Source organism: Hippopotamus amphibius, unplaced genomic scaffold (genome assembly GCF_030028045.1).
Source record: "Hippopotamus amphibius kiboko isolate mHipAmp2 unplaced genomic scaffold, mHipAmp2.hap2 H_1, whole genome shotgun sequence".
NCBI classification, from domain to species: Eukaryota; Metazoa; Chordata; class Mammalia; order Artiodactyla; family Hippopotamidae; genus Hippopotamus; species Hippopotamus amphibius.
In genome coordinates this window covers 2,443,718-2,461,427 of record NW_026648280.1, presented here as the reverse complement: position 1 = coordinate 2,461,427, position 17,710 = coordinate 2,443,718, and the positions used below count along the sequence as shown (strand labels likewise).

At 42.3% G+C, this 17,710-nt stretch overlaps 1 protein-coding gene across 1 annotated transcript; it reads right to left on the bottom strand.

The window, feature by feature from the left end:
• Positions 1 to 754: 754 nt before the first annotated feature.
• Positions 755 to 16,026, bottom strand: LOC130842906 (zinc finger protein 211-like). The gene is given in 6 exon segments (XM_057719477.1): positions 755 to 3,906; positions 4,412 to 4,512; positions 8,938 to 9,208; positions 9,211 to 10,695; positions 12,491 to 12,617; positions 15,801 to 16,026. Coding segments are annotated over 4 exon segments (1,839 nt in total). The 5' UTR covers positions 15,948 to 16,026; the 3' UTR covers positions 755 to 3,906; positions 4,412 to 4,512; positions 8,938 to 9,128.
• Positions 16,027 to 17,710: the final 1,684 nt, after the last annotated feature.

Below are 17,710 nucleotides of genomic sequence, written 5' to 3'. Positions count from 1 at the left end.
CCAGGAAGAAATAGAAAATGTGAACAGAGCAGTTACCAGTAATGAAATTGCATCAGTAATTTTAAAACTCCCGACAAAAAGTCCAAGCCAGATGGTTTCACAGGTGAATTCTACCAAAAGTTGAGAGAAGAGTTAACACCTATTCTTCGCAATATAGTCCAAAAAATTGCAGAGGAAGGAATGCTTCCCAACTCTTTCTACAAGCCAAGCATCACACTGCTAGCAAAACCAAAGATCACACACACAAAAAAACAAAATTAAAGCTCAGTATCACTGATGAACACAGATGCAAAAATCCTCAACAAAATATTAGCAAATCAAATCCAACAATACATCAAAGGATCATACACCATGATTAAGTGGAATTTATCCCAGGGATAGGATTCTTCAATATCCACAAATCAGTATGATACACCATATTAACAAATTGAATAAAAATCATATTTTAATAGATGCAGAGAAATCTTTTGACAAAATTTGACATCCATTTATGATACATACTCTCCAAAAAGTGGGCATAAAGGGAACATACCTCAACATATTAAAGGCCATGTATGATAAGCCCACAGACAACATCATACTCAACGGTGAAAAGCTAAAAGCATTTCCTGTAATATGAGGAAACAAGGATACTCACGCTTGTTACTTTTTGTTCAACATAGTATTTAAAGTTCTAGCCACAGCAATCAGAGAAGAAAATGAAATAAAAGGAATCCAAATGGAAAGGAAGAAGTAAAACTGTCAGTGTTTGCTGATGACACAATACTATACATAAAAAAGTTTAATGTAAGTGTAACTGACTTAAACCACACATACTTAAAATGTACCTTTTGATGTACTGATACACGTTTACAACCCAGAAACCAAAAGTTTCCTCCTGCCTTTTAAAATTTATCCTCTCAGCATTTAAAATTACTGATACAATGACATTCAAAATTTTGTTATGGTTGTTTTCAAATATATACAAAAAGAGACTGTTATGAAACCAGATGAATCTATTCCAACCTTCCATCATTTCATTGCCATTCTTATTTCATCTATACCCATCCACACTAGTGGATTAGTTTACCACAGTCTCTCCCTTATTCACAATTCGCTTTTTGGGGTTTCAGTGACCCAAGGTCAACCGAGGTCTGAAAATATTAAATAGAGAATTCCAGAAATAAACAAGTCATGAGTTTTAAATTGCATGCCTTTCTGTACACTGCCATCTCTCACTGCCCTCTTTATCCCACCCATAATGTGAATCATCCTTTTGTCCAGTGAATCCACATAGGCATTGTATCACCTCACATCATCACAAAAAGGATGAGTACAGTACACTAATATATTTTGAGAGACATCACATTCACTTAACTTTTATTACAGCAATTGTTATAACCTTTATCATAGGTATGTATGTATAAGAAAAAACACAGTATATAAAGAGTTCAGTACTCACCATGGTTTCAGGCATCCACTTGGAGGTCTTGGAATGTATCTGCTGCAGATAAGGGGGGACTACTGTACCAGTTCCAAACATGGTATCATTTAATGTATAATCTCTTCAGAGTAAATTTTTTAAAAGTAAGGTCTTTTTCATAACACAATAGTTATAAAAATATAAATATTTTACCAATGCTGAATTGTCTCAAAAATGTTTCTTAAGTCAGATTAGTTTCAATCAGAATCCAAAATATATCCTTACAGGGTTCAGATCTCTCTTAACATACGAGGTCCACTTATCTTTTAAAATTCTTCTTTCTTATAATTTGTTGTCATTGGCTCATCAGAATTTGGCACATTCTAGATGGGACTTAATGAGTCTCTGATACTGTTTAACTGGTCACCCTTCCCCCATATATTCTGTACATTAGATGTTCATGAGATGGGTGATGAGGTTTGATCCCAGCAGACGAGTGCCTGATGCTGACTGTTAGGGAAGTAAACAAACATTTCTCCCGACCTAGAAATCTTTTCCACAAAGGTAGTAGAGACAGAAAACACTTTTATTGTTGAATAAGCATTAAAGCAAAGTACATGTGCATTGCAGGCAATCACTAGGAAATTGCAAAGAGAGAAAAAACCTAAATCCCCTATATATCCAAGCAGACACAACCCACTGCATATGTATATTCAAGATAAATAACTAGTCCTCAAGTAAGAGGAGTTGACCATACCATTTTTCACACAGAGTCCTAATTTTATGTGGTAATTGGGATGACTATCTGTGTTAGCCATTGGTTTTATCCAGAGAAAACACAAACCTCATTTTTGTAATAAGAGGTAGTTTTTTAAGTTGGAGCATGGTGTCCACTAAGATGAGACTCCTATCCTCCCACAAGAACTGATAGGTGAGCTATCTCCCTGATGTCTGCAGTTTGAGGAGATAGGTCCCAGGTTCTTGAGAAAGACATTTCTGAGTCCTAAAACTGGAAGACAATAAATAAATAAATAAACAAACAAAGGACCAGCTGAAAAAAGGCCAGTCTAGTCTTCAAAGACATGCATTTTAAAGAGACAAGACCATTACTACAAGTTTTCTAAGGTAAATGCTCTGATGGAGAGGAAGGAAGTCTCCTGTTTTTTTAAGTATTTGTTGAATAAAATAGTATGTACATGACACACCTAGAAACACGAATAGCGTGACGTATTTTGCTACCACACCATGACACAGCCTGGAAACAAACATTTCAGGTATTGGATATGACCTGCCTACACTTATCTGGGGTGACCAGGGTGGGACACTGTTATCCTGTCATATGTGAAAGGTGCAGGGTTTACCAGGCCAGCCAGACCTCATCTAGCCCACTCAGGGAATGGTGGTCGTTTAGCTCCAGGAGGGAGCAGGAATGTTGTTAGGGGTTAGCAGTCATTGTCAGTCATTGGTTTGCTTTTTACCTAGAGGGGTGGGGAGGACCAAATCCACCAGCTGGAGGGGGTGAGAGGAAAAGCCATGGGGACAGGGACTGGGGAGGGTTACAGTGGACATCTTAGTCCTTATCGTCACTTCCAATGTCCACACTAGTGACAGCTGAGTAGTGGGGCACTGACTGGAGGAGACATCTGGAGGCAATATTAGGAGGAAGACCAAAACCCTTGGGCCAGTTGTGTCTGGGGTGACACCTGGGGAAGGTGCTGAATGCCTGTGGGGGTGGGGAACACGTCCAAGGGTAGACCATGTAAAGACAGAGGAAGACGAGTCATTTACAAGCCTCCGAAGAATCCATTGTTACCCTCTCAATCTCAGACTTTCATCCTCTGGAATTGTGAGAAATAATTTTCTGTTGTTTAAAGCACCCAGCCTTTGGTGCCATGTTTTGGCAACCTTCACAAATTAACACAGGGCCATCAGCATCTGGGAGGAGAGGCTGACAGGGACCCTAAGAGGGGCCCGAGGGAACAAGGAGGAGGGGTTTCTTGGGTGGAAACAGGCCAGAGGGAAGGGGGACACAGTGGGTGGGACTGACTTCAGCATCCCCACCTCTGCTGGGGTCACAGTAAGAAACAACCCCTCCAGTCCCACACATCCTCAGTTTCCCCCAGTACAGAATGGGGCTAATGATGAAGCTGCTTCAGGGACTGTTAGAGGATGTATAGGGCCGGGACCAGAGTGAGGCCCCCAAGGAGAGTGGTGGCAGTGCCCTTGGGGAGGCTGCAAAGACTGTAGAGTGTTCCAGGGGCTGAGGGGCTCTAGCCCATCAAGGGGTTTCTCCCAGAGTAGCTCTGATCCCTGCTTGGGGTCCTACTTGGAGACAGCACCTGTGTCTTCAGCCAGCAGGGAACTGCCCAGGTCACCTGTCTTCCTAGGAGGCACCCTGAGACACTTCTGCCACAAAGGTTCAGGTCTCTGCTCTGCCTCTTCCCAGCAGAAGGACTGTCCGCTGGTTCTGGAGCCTCAGTTTCCCTGTCTGTGGAATGGGTGTGCTACAAAAGAAAAACAGATGCAAAGACACAGAGAACAGGCTTGTGGTTGCCAAGGTGGAGGGAGGGGAGGGAAGGACTGGGAGTTTGCAATTAGCAGAGGCAAACTACCATATATAGGATGGATAAACAACAAGGTCTTACTGTATAGCACAGGGAACTATATTCAATATCCTGTGATTAAACCATAATGGAAAAGAATATGAAAAAGTATATACACACACATACATATATATGTATGTATAACTGAGTCACTTTGCTGTATAAAAGAAATTAACACAACATTGTAAATAAAATATACTTCAATAAAATTTAAAAAAACAGGAAGCAAAATGCTGGAGCCCACTCTAAACAAAACAGGAAACAAAATCCTAGGGGACAGACAGAAGCTGGCAACAGAGCCAACTTCTACCAAGGTGGGTGACTTAGGTACAGGAGGACTCACTACCACAATCTTGGGATCACCAGGAAGATGATAAAGCACAAAGGGCTCCTGCAAGTACCTTACTTGAATTCGAGGCAGTGTTAGAGTTGGTGAGGGCTTTTGTAGGTCGCTCTGTATCCCACTTCTGACACCATGTAATGCCAAGCAAAAAACAATGCAGGAGGCTGCAAATAAGAACAGAGTTTATTTGGAGTCTTAAGAACCGCAGTTCAGGAGACACAGATTCAGGTAACCCCAAAAAGAGTGTTCAGCGTGTCACAAAGACAAAAAGCCATGAGTTTGTTAAAGCTGCCTCATGAGAACTGTGATTGAGTCTGATGCAATTTAGGAAATAGCTGTCCTTAAGCAATCAGGAGTTATTTTAGGGTTTGGGTCTGATAAGTAGACAGGTTGTCACGAGTTACTTTAGGGTAAGGGTTTGATAAGAATCTTGAGTTTCTGGCAGATGTTCTGGTTGGCCTCATCAGGACAGTAAGTGGTCAAAACATCAGATTTCATCCAGGCTGCGAGATGCATAAGTCACACTTCCTTAATAACCTCCCAGCTCTATTTTAGAGAACCCTGAGCAATAGCAACTCCATTTCGATTTTCCTTTCACAATAGTCACCCCAACTGCCAGATAAATTTAGGAAGAACCATGTGTGACAAGTAGTGCTGTCAAATTCTCTTGACTATTTTTTTTGTTTTCTGGCCCATTTCTTACTTTTAGAGTAGATCTACTTTGATAGCTTTAAGATAAAGAATCAGATGGTGGTTTCAGAATCTAAGAGATAGACCTGCCAAAGGAATATTCTGTTGCCTCTTTGCTCTGACCAAACCCTATTTAAAATTAATCAATTACCACCCATATAGTTTCAGTTCTGGGCAGCCATGGGAGTACGCTGCTCAGTTCCTTTATGACGTATCCTGTTCTAAGGAGTGTAGTTGGCCAACAGCCCACAGCTGTGCTGCCTTGGGAGCTGCCACAGCATTCCCAAAGCCATTCTCAGCCAGCTACTCTCAGCCATTGACTGAGCATGGCACAGGTACCAGAGCTAGACAACTAGTAATTTATCACCAAAACATGCAGTGAGTTATATCTGCTTAGCTATATAAGTGGGAGTTTTTTCCAGCCTTTGCAATTTCTTAGCCAATGGCCTGTGATACACATCAAACTCTGGTTTAATGCTTACTCAATAATAAGTGTTTTCTGTCACTACTACCTTTGAGAAGAGGATTTCTGAGTCCAGAGATTTTATTTTTATTCACCCAAGAGTCACCATCATGCACTTGTCTACTGGGATCAAACTTCAATCACCCATCTCATAATATCTACTGTACAAAATTATGGGGGAAGGGTGATCAGTTAAATGGTATCAGATATTCAATAAACCACATCTATAATCTGCCTAATTCTGATCAACAAATAAGAATAAAAATGGTAAGTGAGACTTAAAGGTTAAGAGACTTAGTGACACACAGCTACCAAAAACCATAAGAATACATTTTGGATCCTGACTGAAATTAATCTGCCTTAAATACATTTTAGAGACAGCTGTGAAAACTGAGCATTGATAACATGCTTCCATATTTTTAAATATTTTCATTTTGTGTGATAGTTATTATGGTTATGAAGGAGCTCTCAATTTCTAAAAATGCATTCTTGAGGAGGTAATGCATTAAATGCTATGTCTGGGAGTATAAGTAGGATAATCCACTACTATATATGAAGATGAATGAAACAATGGCCATGAAATGATAAATAATGATGGCAAATTTGAAAGGGGTTCACCTAGTTTCCTAATACAGTCTTTTCCATTTTTGTGTATATTAGAAATAGCCACAACAAAGGATATGTCATTGTATCAGTAATTTTGTATGTAGAGAAGTGTGAGTTAAAATGGGTAGCAGGAAAGTTTTGGTTTCAGGTGTAAGCATGGCTCAAACCATTAAAAAGTACATTTAAAATATGTGCAGTTTATTTTAGGCAATTTTACCACAACTGAACTGTTAAAAATATATAAAAACTTCTGCCTTCCTAATCATTTCACTACATTTTTTTTCCCCTGTGTTCTTGAGGCTTGTGGATACTGTATCACTACAGTGGAAACAGAATATATTGAGGTGCTACTGTCAACTCTCAAACTCCATGTTCAGTGACATCACACTAAGTTTTAAATTGACGACAGTGGGAATACTTACACTGGGGAAACTACAAACAATACAAATCTTGACTCAATTATGGAGAATATGTTAGCAATGCAGATTAAACTTAAAAGTATGTGCTGTATGTGGCCACTGCACTGTGTACAGCTGAAAAAAATTAGGAAATAGTACTTCAGAATTCAAAAATAATTATTTCTCATGGCTAGGAGTCACATCACTAAAGAATAAAGTTTCAAATAAGTCTTCATTGTTTCATTATCTTATTTGTTAATGAAAAGAGAAATAGTCAAAACTAATTTTTTAAATGGACAAAAGTTATGAAAAGACATTTTATCAAAAGGGGAAAGTGGGAAATTTAAAAAATGGAAAAATTTGCTCCACATCATAAAACTTCTGAGAAATGCAACTAAAACCACAGTCAGATACTGCTACACATTTATTTAGAAGGTCAAAAGTGTAAAAAGACTAAACATATTATCAAGGATATGGAAGAATTTGAAGTTCCAAGTTTTATAGCAGCAATACAAAAGGAAACAACCATTTTTGATCATAGTGTGGAGTTCTTCAAATAGTCATACATTCAATAACCCTGTAACTCAGGCATTGCACCCCATAGTATTAATACAGAAAAAGTGAAACGTAACCATGTGAAGACTTGTATTCAAATGTCTGCAGCAGTTTTACTTGCAACAATCAAAAACTGGAAACAACTCAAATATGGATAAACAGATGAATGAACAAATAATGGTATATCCACAGCACATCATACTTCTCATCAATATAAAAAGAATGAACTACTCACTGATAACTATCAATATAAACATATCAAGTGAGGGCACCTGAAGAGAAAAGAATAAACACTTTATGACTTTAACCATAAAATTTTAGACAATGCAAACTTTTCTACTGTAAAGAAAAATAAATCAAAGGCTGACTAGAGGTCAGAGTGAAATCAATAAAGGAAACAAGGAAAATATGAAAGTGGATAGGCTTATTATGGCCATGATGATGGTTTCATAGATTTATATAAATGTCAAAACTTATTAAATGGTAACTTTTAACTATGTGCATTTTACTGCATGTATTTATACATTATTAAAGCTTAAAAATGTTATCCTCAGTAAAAATACAGATTGTAAAATCCCCAGTACTGACGCCACCACTTTTTGCCTCATGCCCCATGAGGGACACCTTGCCTCACTGGTTGAAAATATAAGTAAGCAATGAAGACTGTTTCCACCTGATTCAACGGAAATACTGTCTGGGTCACAAAGTCCATTACTCGAAAAGATATCCCTTCTCTCCATCCTCATTTTTCTGTCTGCACAGAAATGGACTTGAGAATAGCCCACAGAGGCTCCAGAAATTCACAAAACCTTCAGATTATTCACCCTCATAATGCCCTCTGCTATACAAGACTCACAATTCAGGAGGTCTGAGAATTTCTGTACATGCTCATCCTTCACAGCAACGATGACTGGAACACAGTGGATTTGCCTTTAAATGAGGCACGTTCCAACCAGCTTGTAATAGCGTCCTCCTCCCACTATTAATCCAGTGTTTTCTGTAACAATTATTATTCCCCCTATAATCTTACAACCAGTGATGCTACGCTACAGAATTCTGCCTATAAGGACACACGGCTCTGCTGCAGGACCTGGGAGAGTATTTTCCTTACCAATGCTGAGCACAAGGCAATACCCCCTGTGAACAAAACAACAATTTCCTGTTACTCTCAGAAGCAAGGAAGGTTGTCACAATTGCTCCTTCCTCAGGTTGACTTCTGAACCCAGAAAACATGGCACTCAGGCCACAAATTAGAACCAGAAAGCTGAGCAGTCTTTCCTTGGAAGGCTTGGGCAACAAAGCAACAAGGCCAAAATAGAGAGGTACATCTGCTATCATACTGTGCCCTTAAGGCACACAAGGTGTGGGATTCGCAACAAAAGCTGATCACTCCTTTATGTTAGCAAAATCCAACTGTTTTCAAATCACCCCATACAGTGAATAGAACCTCTTAGACAATAAGACCTTCATTATTGCACAAATCAGAGCAATGGGAGGCAAGCTGCTCCTGGATTGGTGACTTGATGGCTAGAAAGTCTGATCACAGGAGTCATGTAAGACCAATAATATCCCTGAAAAAGGTGGTCCATTGTTGCAAGTCACAAGCAGAGTCCTCTGGGTGAGGTCTTGTGAGTCAGGACGGTGACTTAACTCATCAAAGAAATGAGAAAGGAATGAGTGCTCAGGCTTCTCACAATCCCTCCTATATATGGGAGAAACCAAGGTTTGCTTCCCTGAACACACTGGAGTGAGTGAATGCTGTGAGTATCTGCCAAGTGGGAGAGGTGAAATGGCTCTGGTCACAGAAACTGTCAGTGACAGAAATCTGGCAAGAGGCCTGCGCAGGTTAAAAAAAATACAATGCAGCTCCCACATACCTGGGATGTTTGCAGATGTTTGGATGTATGAGGTTCAGTTCAGATGGTACTATGAGGAGGGATTCCACATGCTGATACACTGAAAAAGGAAACTGTACATCCCTGCATGTGTAAAGTGTTTTTTCCTTCTGAAATCTGTAGTTCCAGAGTCAGGAGCTTGAGCTAATGGTCTTAACACATCCACTGCATTCCTAAGGCCTTGATTCAGTGTAAACAGACTGATGTTTTAAGAGACTGGAGCTGTAGGTAAAGAATTGAGCATATTCCCCAAATTGTAAGGCCTTTTCTCAGTGTGAATTCTCCGATGTGTGATGAGGTTAGAGCTTTGGCTAAAAGATTTCCCACATTCACTGCACTCATAAGGCCTTTCTCCAGTGTGAACTCTCCGATGAGTAGTGAGGTTGGAGATATATCTAAAGGACTTCTCACACTGACTACACTGGTAAGGCCTTTCTCCAGTGTGAACTCTCTGATGTTGAAGGAGCACAACATTTTGGCGAAATGATTTCCCACATTTGCTGCATTTATAAGGTCTTTTTCCAGTGTGAACTCTCCGATGTTGATGGAGCGAAGAGCTTTTCTTAAAGGATTTCCCACATTCACTACACTCATAAGGCCTTTCTCCAGTGTGAACTCTCCGGTGTGTAATGAGGTTGGAGATATACCTAAACGATTTCCCACATTCACTGCACTCATAAGGCCTTTCTCCAGTGTGAACTCTCCGATGCTGAAGAAGTGCAGAGCTTTGGCGAAAAGATTTCCTACATTCACTGCACTCATAAGGACTTTCTCCAGTGTGAACCCTCTGATGTTGAAGGAGCACAGAGTTCTGGGAAAATGATTTCCCACATTCTCTACATTCATAAGGCCTTTTTCCAGTATGAACGCTCTGATGGTGAAGAAGGCTGTAGCTTTTGCTAAAAGATTTCCCACATTCTTTACACTCATAAGACCTTTCTCCAGTGTGCACTCTCCAATGTTGAATGAGATGTGATCTTTGGATAAAGGCTTTCCCACATTCACTGCACTCATAAGGCCTTTCTCCCGTGTGAACTCTCCGATGCTGAATGAGGTTTGAGCTCTGGCTAAAAGATTTCCCACATTCACTGCACTCATAAGGCCTTTCTCCAGTGTGAACACTTTGATGTCTAAGGAGATGGGAGCTTTTGCTAAATGATTTCCCACATTCACTGCACATGTAACATCTTCCTCTAGTGAGGACTCTCTGGTGTTGAACAAGTGCATGTTTGCTGCCCAAAGTTTTTGTGCAGTCTCCCCATTTATAATGATTTTTACCCCTTGGAAAGGGAGCCTCATGCTTGGTTTCACTATTTGACTTCCCCCAGGTGTGTGTGGTCTGTTGTGGAAGAAATTCTGAGTTTCCCAGGAAGTCCTTCCCAACATCCCCAAAGTTAAAGGGCTTCCTTGATACATAAAATTTGCAGCTGTTCACAAACAAGGCTCTCCTCACATCACTTCTCAATAGTTTCTCTCCAATGTGCAGCTTTTGGTGATGGAGGTTTGCTCTGAAATAGAATGGTTTCTCGCATGCCCCATACATGTGTTGTTTCTGCCCACAGTGCACTCCCTGGTACTCAGCCAAGTGAAAAATGCCAGTCAAGATTGGGCCACACATCTCACAGAGGTTGGCCTTCTGGGGAGACAGATGTGTCTTAACAATCCTGATCTGTGAGCCTCCCTGAACAGAAATACCATGCTCAGAAAGTGCCTCCTCATCCTCTTCTCCACGCCAACAACCTGAAAGCAGAGAAATGCTGGTTACATACACACTGGCTTTGTGTAAGGCGAAAGCCCCAACATAAATGTGTGTCTCAGAAATCCAAGAACGAGTCCATGGGATTGTTTGCAAGACAAGGTGGCTGGATTCAAACTGAGGGTGGGGCTGCTTAGCAGCACTGGGCCTTTAAAGATTAGAGAATGGGGGGACTCCCCTGGTGGTCCGGTGGTTAAGACTCCATGCTTCCAACGCAGGTGATGTGGGTTCAATCACTAGTCAGGGAACTAAGATACTACATGCCATGCAGCACAGCCAAGAAATATAAATAAATAAATAAATAAATAAATAAATAAAATAAGAAAATAATTTTTTAAAAAAAGATTACAGAATGGGGGAGGCTTCTCAAGGTCAAGGACACAACCATGGGGAGTGACACAAGACAAGAGGCAGGGTCTACAGCTCATTCTGAAAACAACTTTCAGCAGGACCTTGTTTGGTGGTGATACCTGAGTACTATGTAGTAGGTTGTATCCAGGCTCAGGAAAATCCAACTGCAACAGAGCAGCTGGTGTTCAAGGATTAAGAATGTGCCCACCTCATGACATAAAAGGTATAAGCCAATGTTGGATAGCACTGCAGACAGACCAGTGTGAAAAAGCATTGAGACATAGAGTCCAGGGAAGTGAGAATTAGCCCTAAATTGGAAATAAGAAGTGACAAGTAGTAGAGTTGAGAAAGTGGCTAATTGAAGAATGGGGAAGTACAGGCAGAAATGAGGTGTGGCCACCACTGTGGCTGGCACCAAAAGGTTAATCAGAAAATAGCTTTCTGGCATGATTTGTACATGGCCCGAACATCATGCCCTCCCCCAGATGCCACTTATCAGGGCCAGACTATGTTTGAGTTCCTCTTGCTGTAGCTGGAGTCCTCTCTATTCTGTGAACCTCTCCACTGCACCCCCTTGATGAGCAACTACACAGAACCTGGATGATTCAAGTACTAAAGTAAAGACAGGACAGATAAGCAGCAAGCACTGGCCAAAAATAACTCAGCACATGATAGAGCACAAGAAATAAAATTAAGTCTTACAAAAAGAACTTCAGGGCTTCCCTGGTGGCACAATGGTTAAGAATCCACCTGCCAATGCAGGGGACATGAGTTCAAGCCCTGGTCCGAGAAGATCCCACATGCCTCAGAGCAATTAAGCCCATGCGCCACAACTACTGAAGCCCAAGCACCTAGAGCCCATGCTCCACAACGAGAAGCCACCACAATAGGAAGCCTGTGCACTGCAATGAAGAGTAGCCCCCTCTCTCCACAACTATAGAAAGCCTGTGCGCAATGAAATGCATCCAATAAATAAAAATAATTAAAAAAAAAAAAAACTTCAGAGGACTATCCTGCAAGAATAGCCCATGGTCCATATAAGAGTGATGAGGTCAGTGATGGCAATTTCTGGCACATGAAAGAGGAAATGTTAGCTAGAAGAAGGAAGGAGAACCTGGGGTACACAGGTGCCTTGGATCTGGAAAATTCACCTGGCTATGGAGAGAGTAAATAAAGTGGGATTCCTGCCTGCAAGACTCCTGACTCTGCATCCATCCCTGAGAGGCAAGGGACAGCAGGTGCTGGATCTGTCAAAGAGAAGAGAGGGCAGTGCTCACACCTCAGCCCTACGAACCACAACACCTACTCAGGGAAATGGGGAAGAAAGCAGTGCCCAGTGTCCTGATGTGAGAAGGTGAGACTTGCCAATGGATAAAGAGAAAGGGCAGAGACTAGCTCAGGGCACAGGGGAGGGTTTGAGGGTCTTACCCAAGAAGATTATAAGTGCCAAGTTCTCCAGCATCACATCATGGTACAGGCGTCTCTGAGCCTCATCAAGGAGATCCCACTCCTCCCAGGAAAAGGTCACTGCCACATCTTCAAAAGTCACACTGCCCTGTCATGATCAGGACAGATGAAATCACAAACAAGCCCCTCAAAAGAGGACCTACAACCCTTTCCCCCATTTAACTATTCTATGCCCATCCTCCTCCCAAACTCACCAGTCAGAGCAGCTAGGCCCTGGTGCCACTGGTACTATTGTCTCCCCATGGGCCCACTGATTACTGGGTCCGGCCATAAGCAACAAGAGACAGGTGCACAAATAAATATTTAAACTGTGGGCCTGAAGCAGAGGCATCCAATCCTCCTGCTAGGCAATACCCCTGGTATGGTCAAGGTCATGTTAAGTCCCAAAACTAGGGACCTGGGACCATCAGACATACTTTCTCTCCATGTACACATCACTCTCTAGACTGCACATCCCTCGTATCTCCAGACACCACAGCAGCATGCCCATGATCACCACCATCTCACCATCCCACTCTATAAGCATCTCCCTGGCCTAACCTACATGTTGAAGTAGTCTGATCACCTCCTCTTCACCCCTGGTGAGGGTGGGATTCCTGCCTAGGGTTATAGGGATGGCCAAACACAAGATAACTGACACTGCACAGATGCGATCAGCAGCATCTTATTAATCATATATATCCACAGCCCGGAATAGGAGGACACCACATACCACACAAGGTTACATGGAGTTACATTTTGGAAAACAGTGAACAACCAAGAGCTGTGGGATGCAAGCCTTGTAGTATCAAGAGGGTAAAGTGCCCCTGGTTTCCACAGGAGGATGCAATTTCCTTTTCTGAATACTCCAAAGGACCAACAGGGAACTGAAACCCATTACAAAGGGATAAGCAGGAATTATACCTGGTCCCCTTTATAAAAAGAGTTGTTTGGTTAGAAGACCTTATCCACTGGAGCAGAGTAAGGTGAGGAACAAGTGCTCAGGCCATCTGAGGTCCTGCCAGTTTCAACACATGTCAAGGCAGCATATAATATTGGACTTAATTTCAGGCCTTACACCACAAGTTACCAGACAGCATCCAGAGAGTATGCTTGGCAAATTCATATATGATCCAGTAACTGCCTAGACCTCCCATGGCTCCTACTAGCGGTGGCAGTGCCAAAATCTTCTACAAATGCCTCCCTGACAGGCTCCATTCCTTACCTCAGACTTAGCCACACAGAATCGCCTGTTCATTTCAGACACCCACGGCCCTACTCCACTTCTATGCTGTACTTGCTGTTCCCTTACCAGTCACAACACTCCTCTGTCCACTTAACCTTTATTCAAAGCCTAGCCCATTGGTGGTCCACCCCAGGCCTACTGATGCTCACACACGACCACATTTTTGCCTGATCTTATCCTCCAGGCTAAATGAAACATGTCAGAGCATACCAAAGTCATCAAAAAAATCCTGGAGCATCCATAGGAAGACATCTGTCAACTGGCCTCAATTACTTCTAAGCCTCTGCATCCATCTCATTTTCAGTGGCCACTGAGAATGTCTGGTCATCTGCCACACTACATTGTCCCCAATATATACTCCCTTTGTGGCCACTTACCTTTCTCACTTTTGTTTGTGAAGCCCAACACCATGACCCAAGTACTCAAGCAAGATATTCAGCCCACAGCCCCACCCTCCTTTTCCTGGAGGCTTAATAGCTTTACACCATAACCTGAAGACTGCCCCTCCTTGGTGTCACCACTGCTTACTCATCACGGTCTAGAGAATATCGACCACATTTTGGATGTCTCCATCCTGAACATCTCTGCACATTTCCAGACCTATGTGTTCAGCTGCTCCTTTCATGCCTCTACTCAGTGATCTCTGATACACCTCAGACTTTAAACATGGCTAAAACAAAGCTCTTACTACCCCCAGTGACTATCACCTACTACAATCTTTCTCATCCTAGATGATGGAGTTTGTATCCCTAAAGCTGCTAAGACGGACTAGGGTCATCTATGACTCCTCCATTTTACTCACTGTTCACATTAGAAAAAAATCTAGTTGTCCCTTTTTAAAACATGCACCTAGAATCCAACCACTTTTTCTAAGCCACCATTATGGTCCATTAACCCTCACCTGGACTATACCCTGATTTCCCCCTTCTCCTCCCTCAACTTCAATCTGTTCTCCACTTTACAGCCAGATGGAGCCTGTTAAGAAATTGGTAAGATCACCTCCCTCCTCTGATCCAAATCTATCACTTTTAAAAAAGACAACCATTTTTTCAGGCAACCATTTCTATACTGACTCCTGCCCCCGCTCTTTGTTCTCACCTAAAAGAAAGACCTGTGGTTTCCTGAACAATTCCTGATCCGTTTTACCTCTAAGCGTTCGGAAATCTTGAAACCAGCTCCTGAAGAACCCTCCGCACCTGTTTACACTTCTTGCCAGTAATGGGAACACCTTTATATAAAGCCTGGATTTAGGGTCATGGGTTTGGAGTTTCTCCAGAGTTCCCAGACTCAAGAATTGGAGGAACAGCATTAAGAGTCCCAGGAAACCATAATTCAGAGAATACAGGGGTGGGGTTTGTGGCCCTGAGGGACCAGGACACGCGCCACCTACCTGTGTGAATTCCACAAGCACTTCTGCAGCCAAGGGAACCTCTGCAAAGAGGTACGCCTCGGAGGAAGGGATCCATAGTGGGGTTCCACGTGCTGATCGCCGCCCTGTACCCTTCCCTGACCCTAAAGCCAGGCGACCTCTGGCTGATCGTCTAACCTCAATGCTCAGTGTCCTTTCTTACCAGCTGTGTTAACCTGAACAAAGATTCAACCTCCCAGAAGGTCAATGTCCTCATTACCCCTCTCCAGTCTGTTTTTCCTTTTAACAGGTTCTGGAAAATTTTTAACCTCTGAAGTAGTTCCTGTACTTCCTTTCTTAAAACTCCGCATGGCTGCTAGAGTTCTCGCAGTAATGAAGAACCCTCATCCTGCTATTCCAGGCTTCGCCTCATGCTGTTTGCTCCCTTCAGACAGCACATGGACCCCAGGCTTCCCGAATCCTCCCGCCTCAGTCCCACCTCCAAGCCTCTGCACCTGCCGGTCCCTCCGCCCCTTACCCTCTCCCACGCGCCCTCACACCGTCTGTCAGAAACAGGGCCCCACCCACGACCCGGACACCGCGACCGGGACTGCGGGCACGTGAGCAGGCGCCCCGCACGCGGGGCTTCAGCGTCTGGTGGGGTGAGGGCGGTGCGGGTCCAGAGGATGAACGTTTACCTGAGGTGGGTTCCTCAGCTCCGCTGCCGCCATCGAACTCTGTGGGCTAAGCGGGGCCGGGAGAGGCGGGGGGAAGCGGGCACGGCGGTCCCTCACCCGGGCTTGGCGCGGGGCACCCCGGGCGGCCTCGCCGAGTCTCAGACCCATGTCTGTGCCGCGGGGACAGGGACTCCTCTCGGAGCTTCTCTACCAGTTCTCCTCCGTCTCAACCCTGCGTTTACGGAGCTGGAACAGACCAAAGCCAGTTAAAATGGCCGCCTGAAGGCGGAGCCAGGAAGTCCCGCCCAACTCTTTGTGCCAAAACGGAAACTTATTTTTCCTGAGCCTTTATTGGCGCAGGGACTTTGCCTTCCACGCAAGGCATTCTGGGTGATGTAGTTCCCATTTCCAGGAGAAAAGGCCAAGATCCACCGCGAGGATGCGCTGGGAAACTGCGCACAAAGTATCTACAGGACATTTTGTAAATGGCTAAAGAAAGCGAAGGTAGCAAGCATTTTCCTTCCTTTGCTGTACATACTGCACTTTAGGGTAAACAAATAGAAAATTAGAAAAGTTTCTTCTTTATAGATGAATCAGCAGAAGTCCTGATGAAATTAGGTAGAATACAGACAGGTCTACAGCTCATAAAGTAAAGAATTTAATCAGTGATCACCAAATAATTACTTCAACCAAATAACTGCAATGAACAGCTGACACAACAGATAAATGTCCAATGGGGTAAAAATGACATTGGATGAAAAAACCATAATAACATTTGGACCCATTGTGCAAAATGTCCACGAAAAATTAATTCGTCTAAGAAAGAAATGGAAAATTTTATTCAAGCCAAATAGGATTATAATCCGGGAACATCCTCTCAGAAAGCTCCAAAAACTGTTCAGCTCATTAAAGGTCAAAGCAGTTATATAAGTTGAGACTCAGGGCTATAACTTAAATGCCGTAGATAGTTTGCACAATCCAGATTTGTAAGTGCTAAGTGGTCACCGTGATGCCTTACAAGATGAAGAAGGCGTGTTATCTTTTAAGGAGTTGTTGGTACTAGGAGAATGTTGCTTTTTACGGTTGAGCTGGTATTTCTGTCAATGGGGAGGTTTGGTCAATGCATAATGCAGATACACAATGCATAGTAGAGGGGAAAGAGGAGGCAAAAGGGCAGAGAAAATTTTTTATGGTTAAATTATCCTTGGCTTGCCTTAGAATACAAATTCTTATTGCATCAATCATTAACTTTGAAAAACAGAGACACTCAGGCTTCAGAGCAGCTGGTGGTGATGCAGTCAGAAGTCTCAGCCCTGCCTGTGGAGCATAGTGAGCAGAGCGAATTTGATCAGTGCCTCTGACTCTATTTATACATTTATTGGAAGCAATGAAGAACATGTTAAGGCCATCAGAGAAATGCAATTATATTAGAAAATGTGGGAAATTATATCAAATGACCTAGTGACACCATCATATATATGACAAATATAACACAAGAATGTGACAAATCTTTGAAATAAAAGAGAACTAAGATGCATACTATAAACACAAAATGGGAGTATATTGTTAATGATTTAAATATAACGATTATGAAAAAATAAATTTTAGAAAGATTAGGAAAATTAAAATTTAAGTTATTGGTATTTCTGTTACGGTGAAAATACTCTTGTACGTGTCATTGAAAGAGAATTTGTACCTTATAGACATACTGGAAAGATTTAGAAGTGAGGTGATATGTCTGGCATTTTCAATGATATGTTTAGGAAGATATTTATGAATTATATTTAGAGGTAATGAAAAAGTACATAGTCATACTGAAAGTTGACCTATATAAGAATCCTTTTAAAATCATTTGAAATATTTTTTCTTCTTTAAGAACTTTTATTGAGATACAGTTGACATACAATAAATTGCATATATTTAAAGTGTTC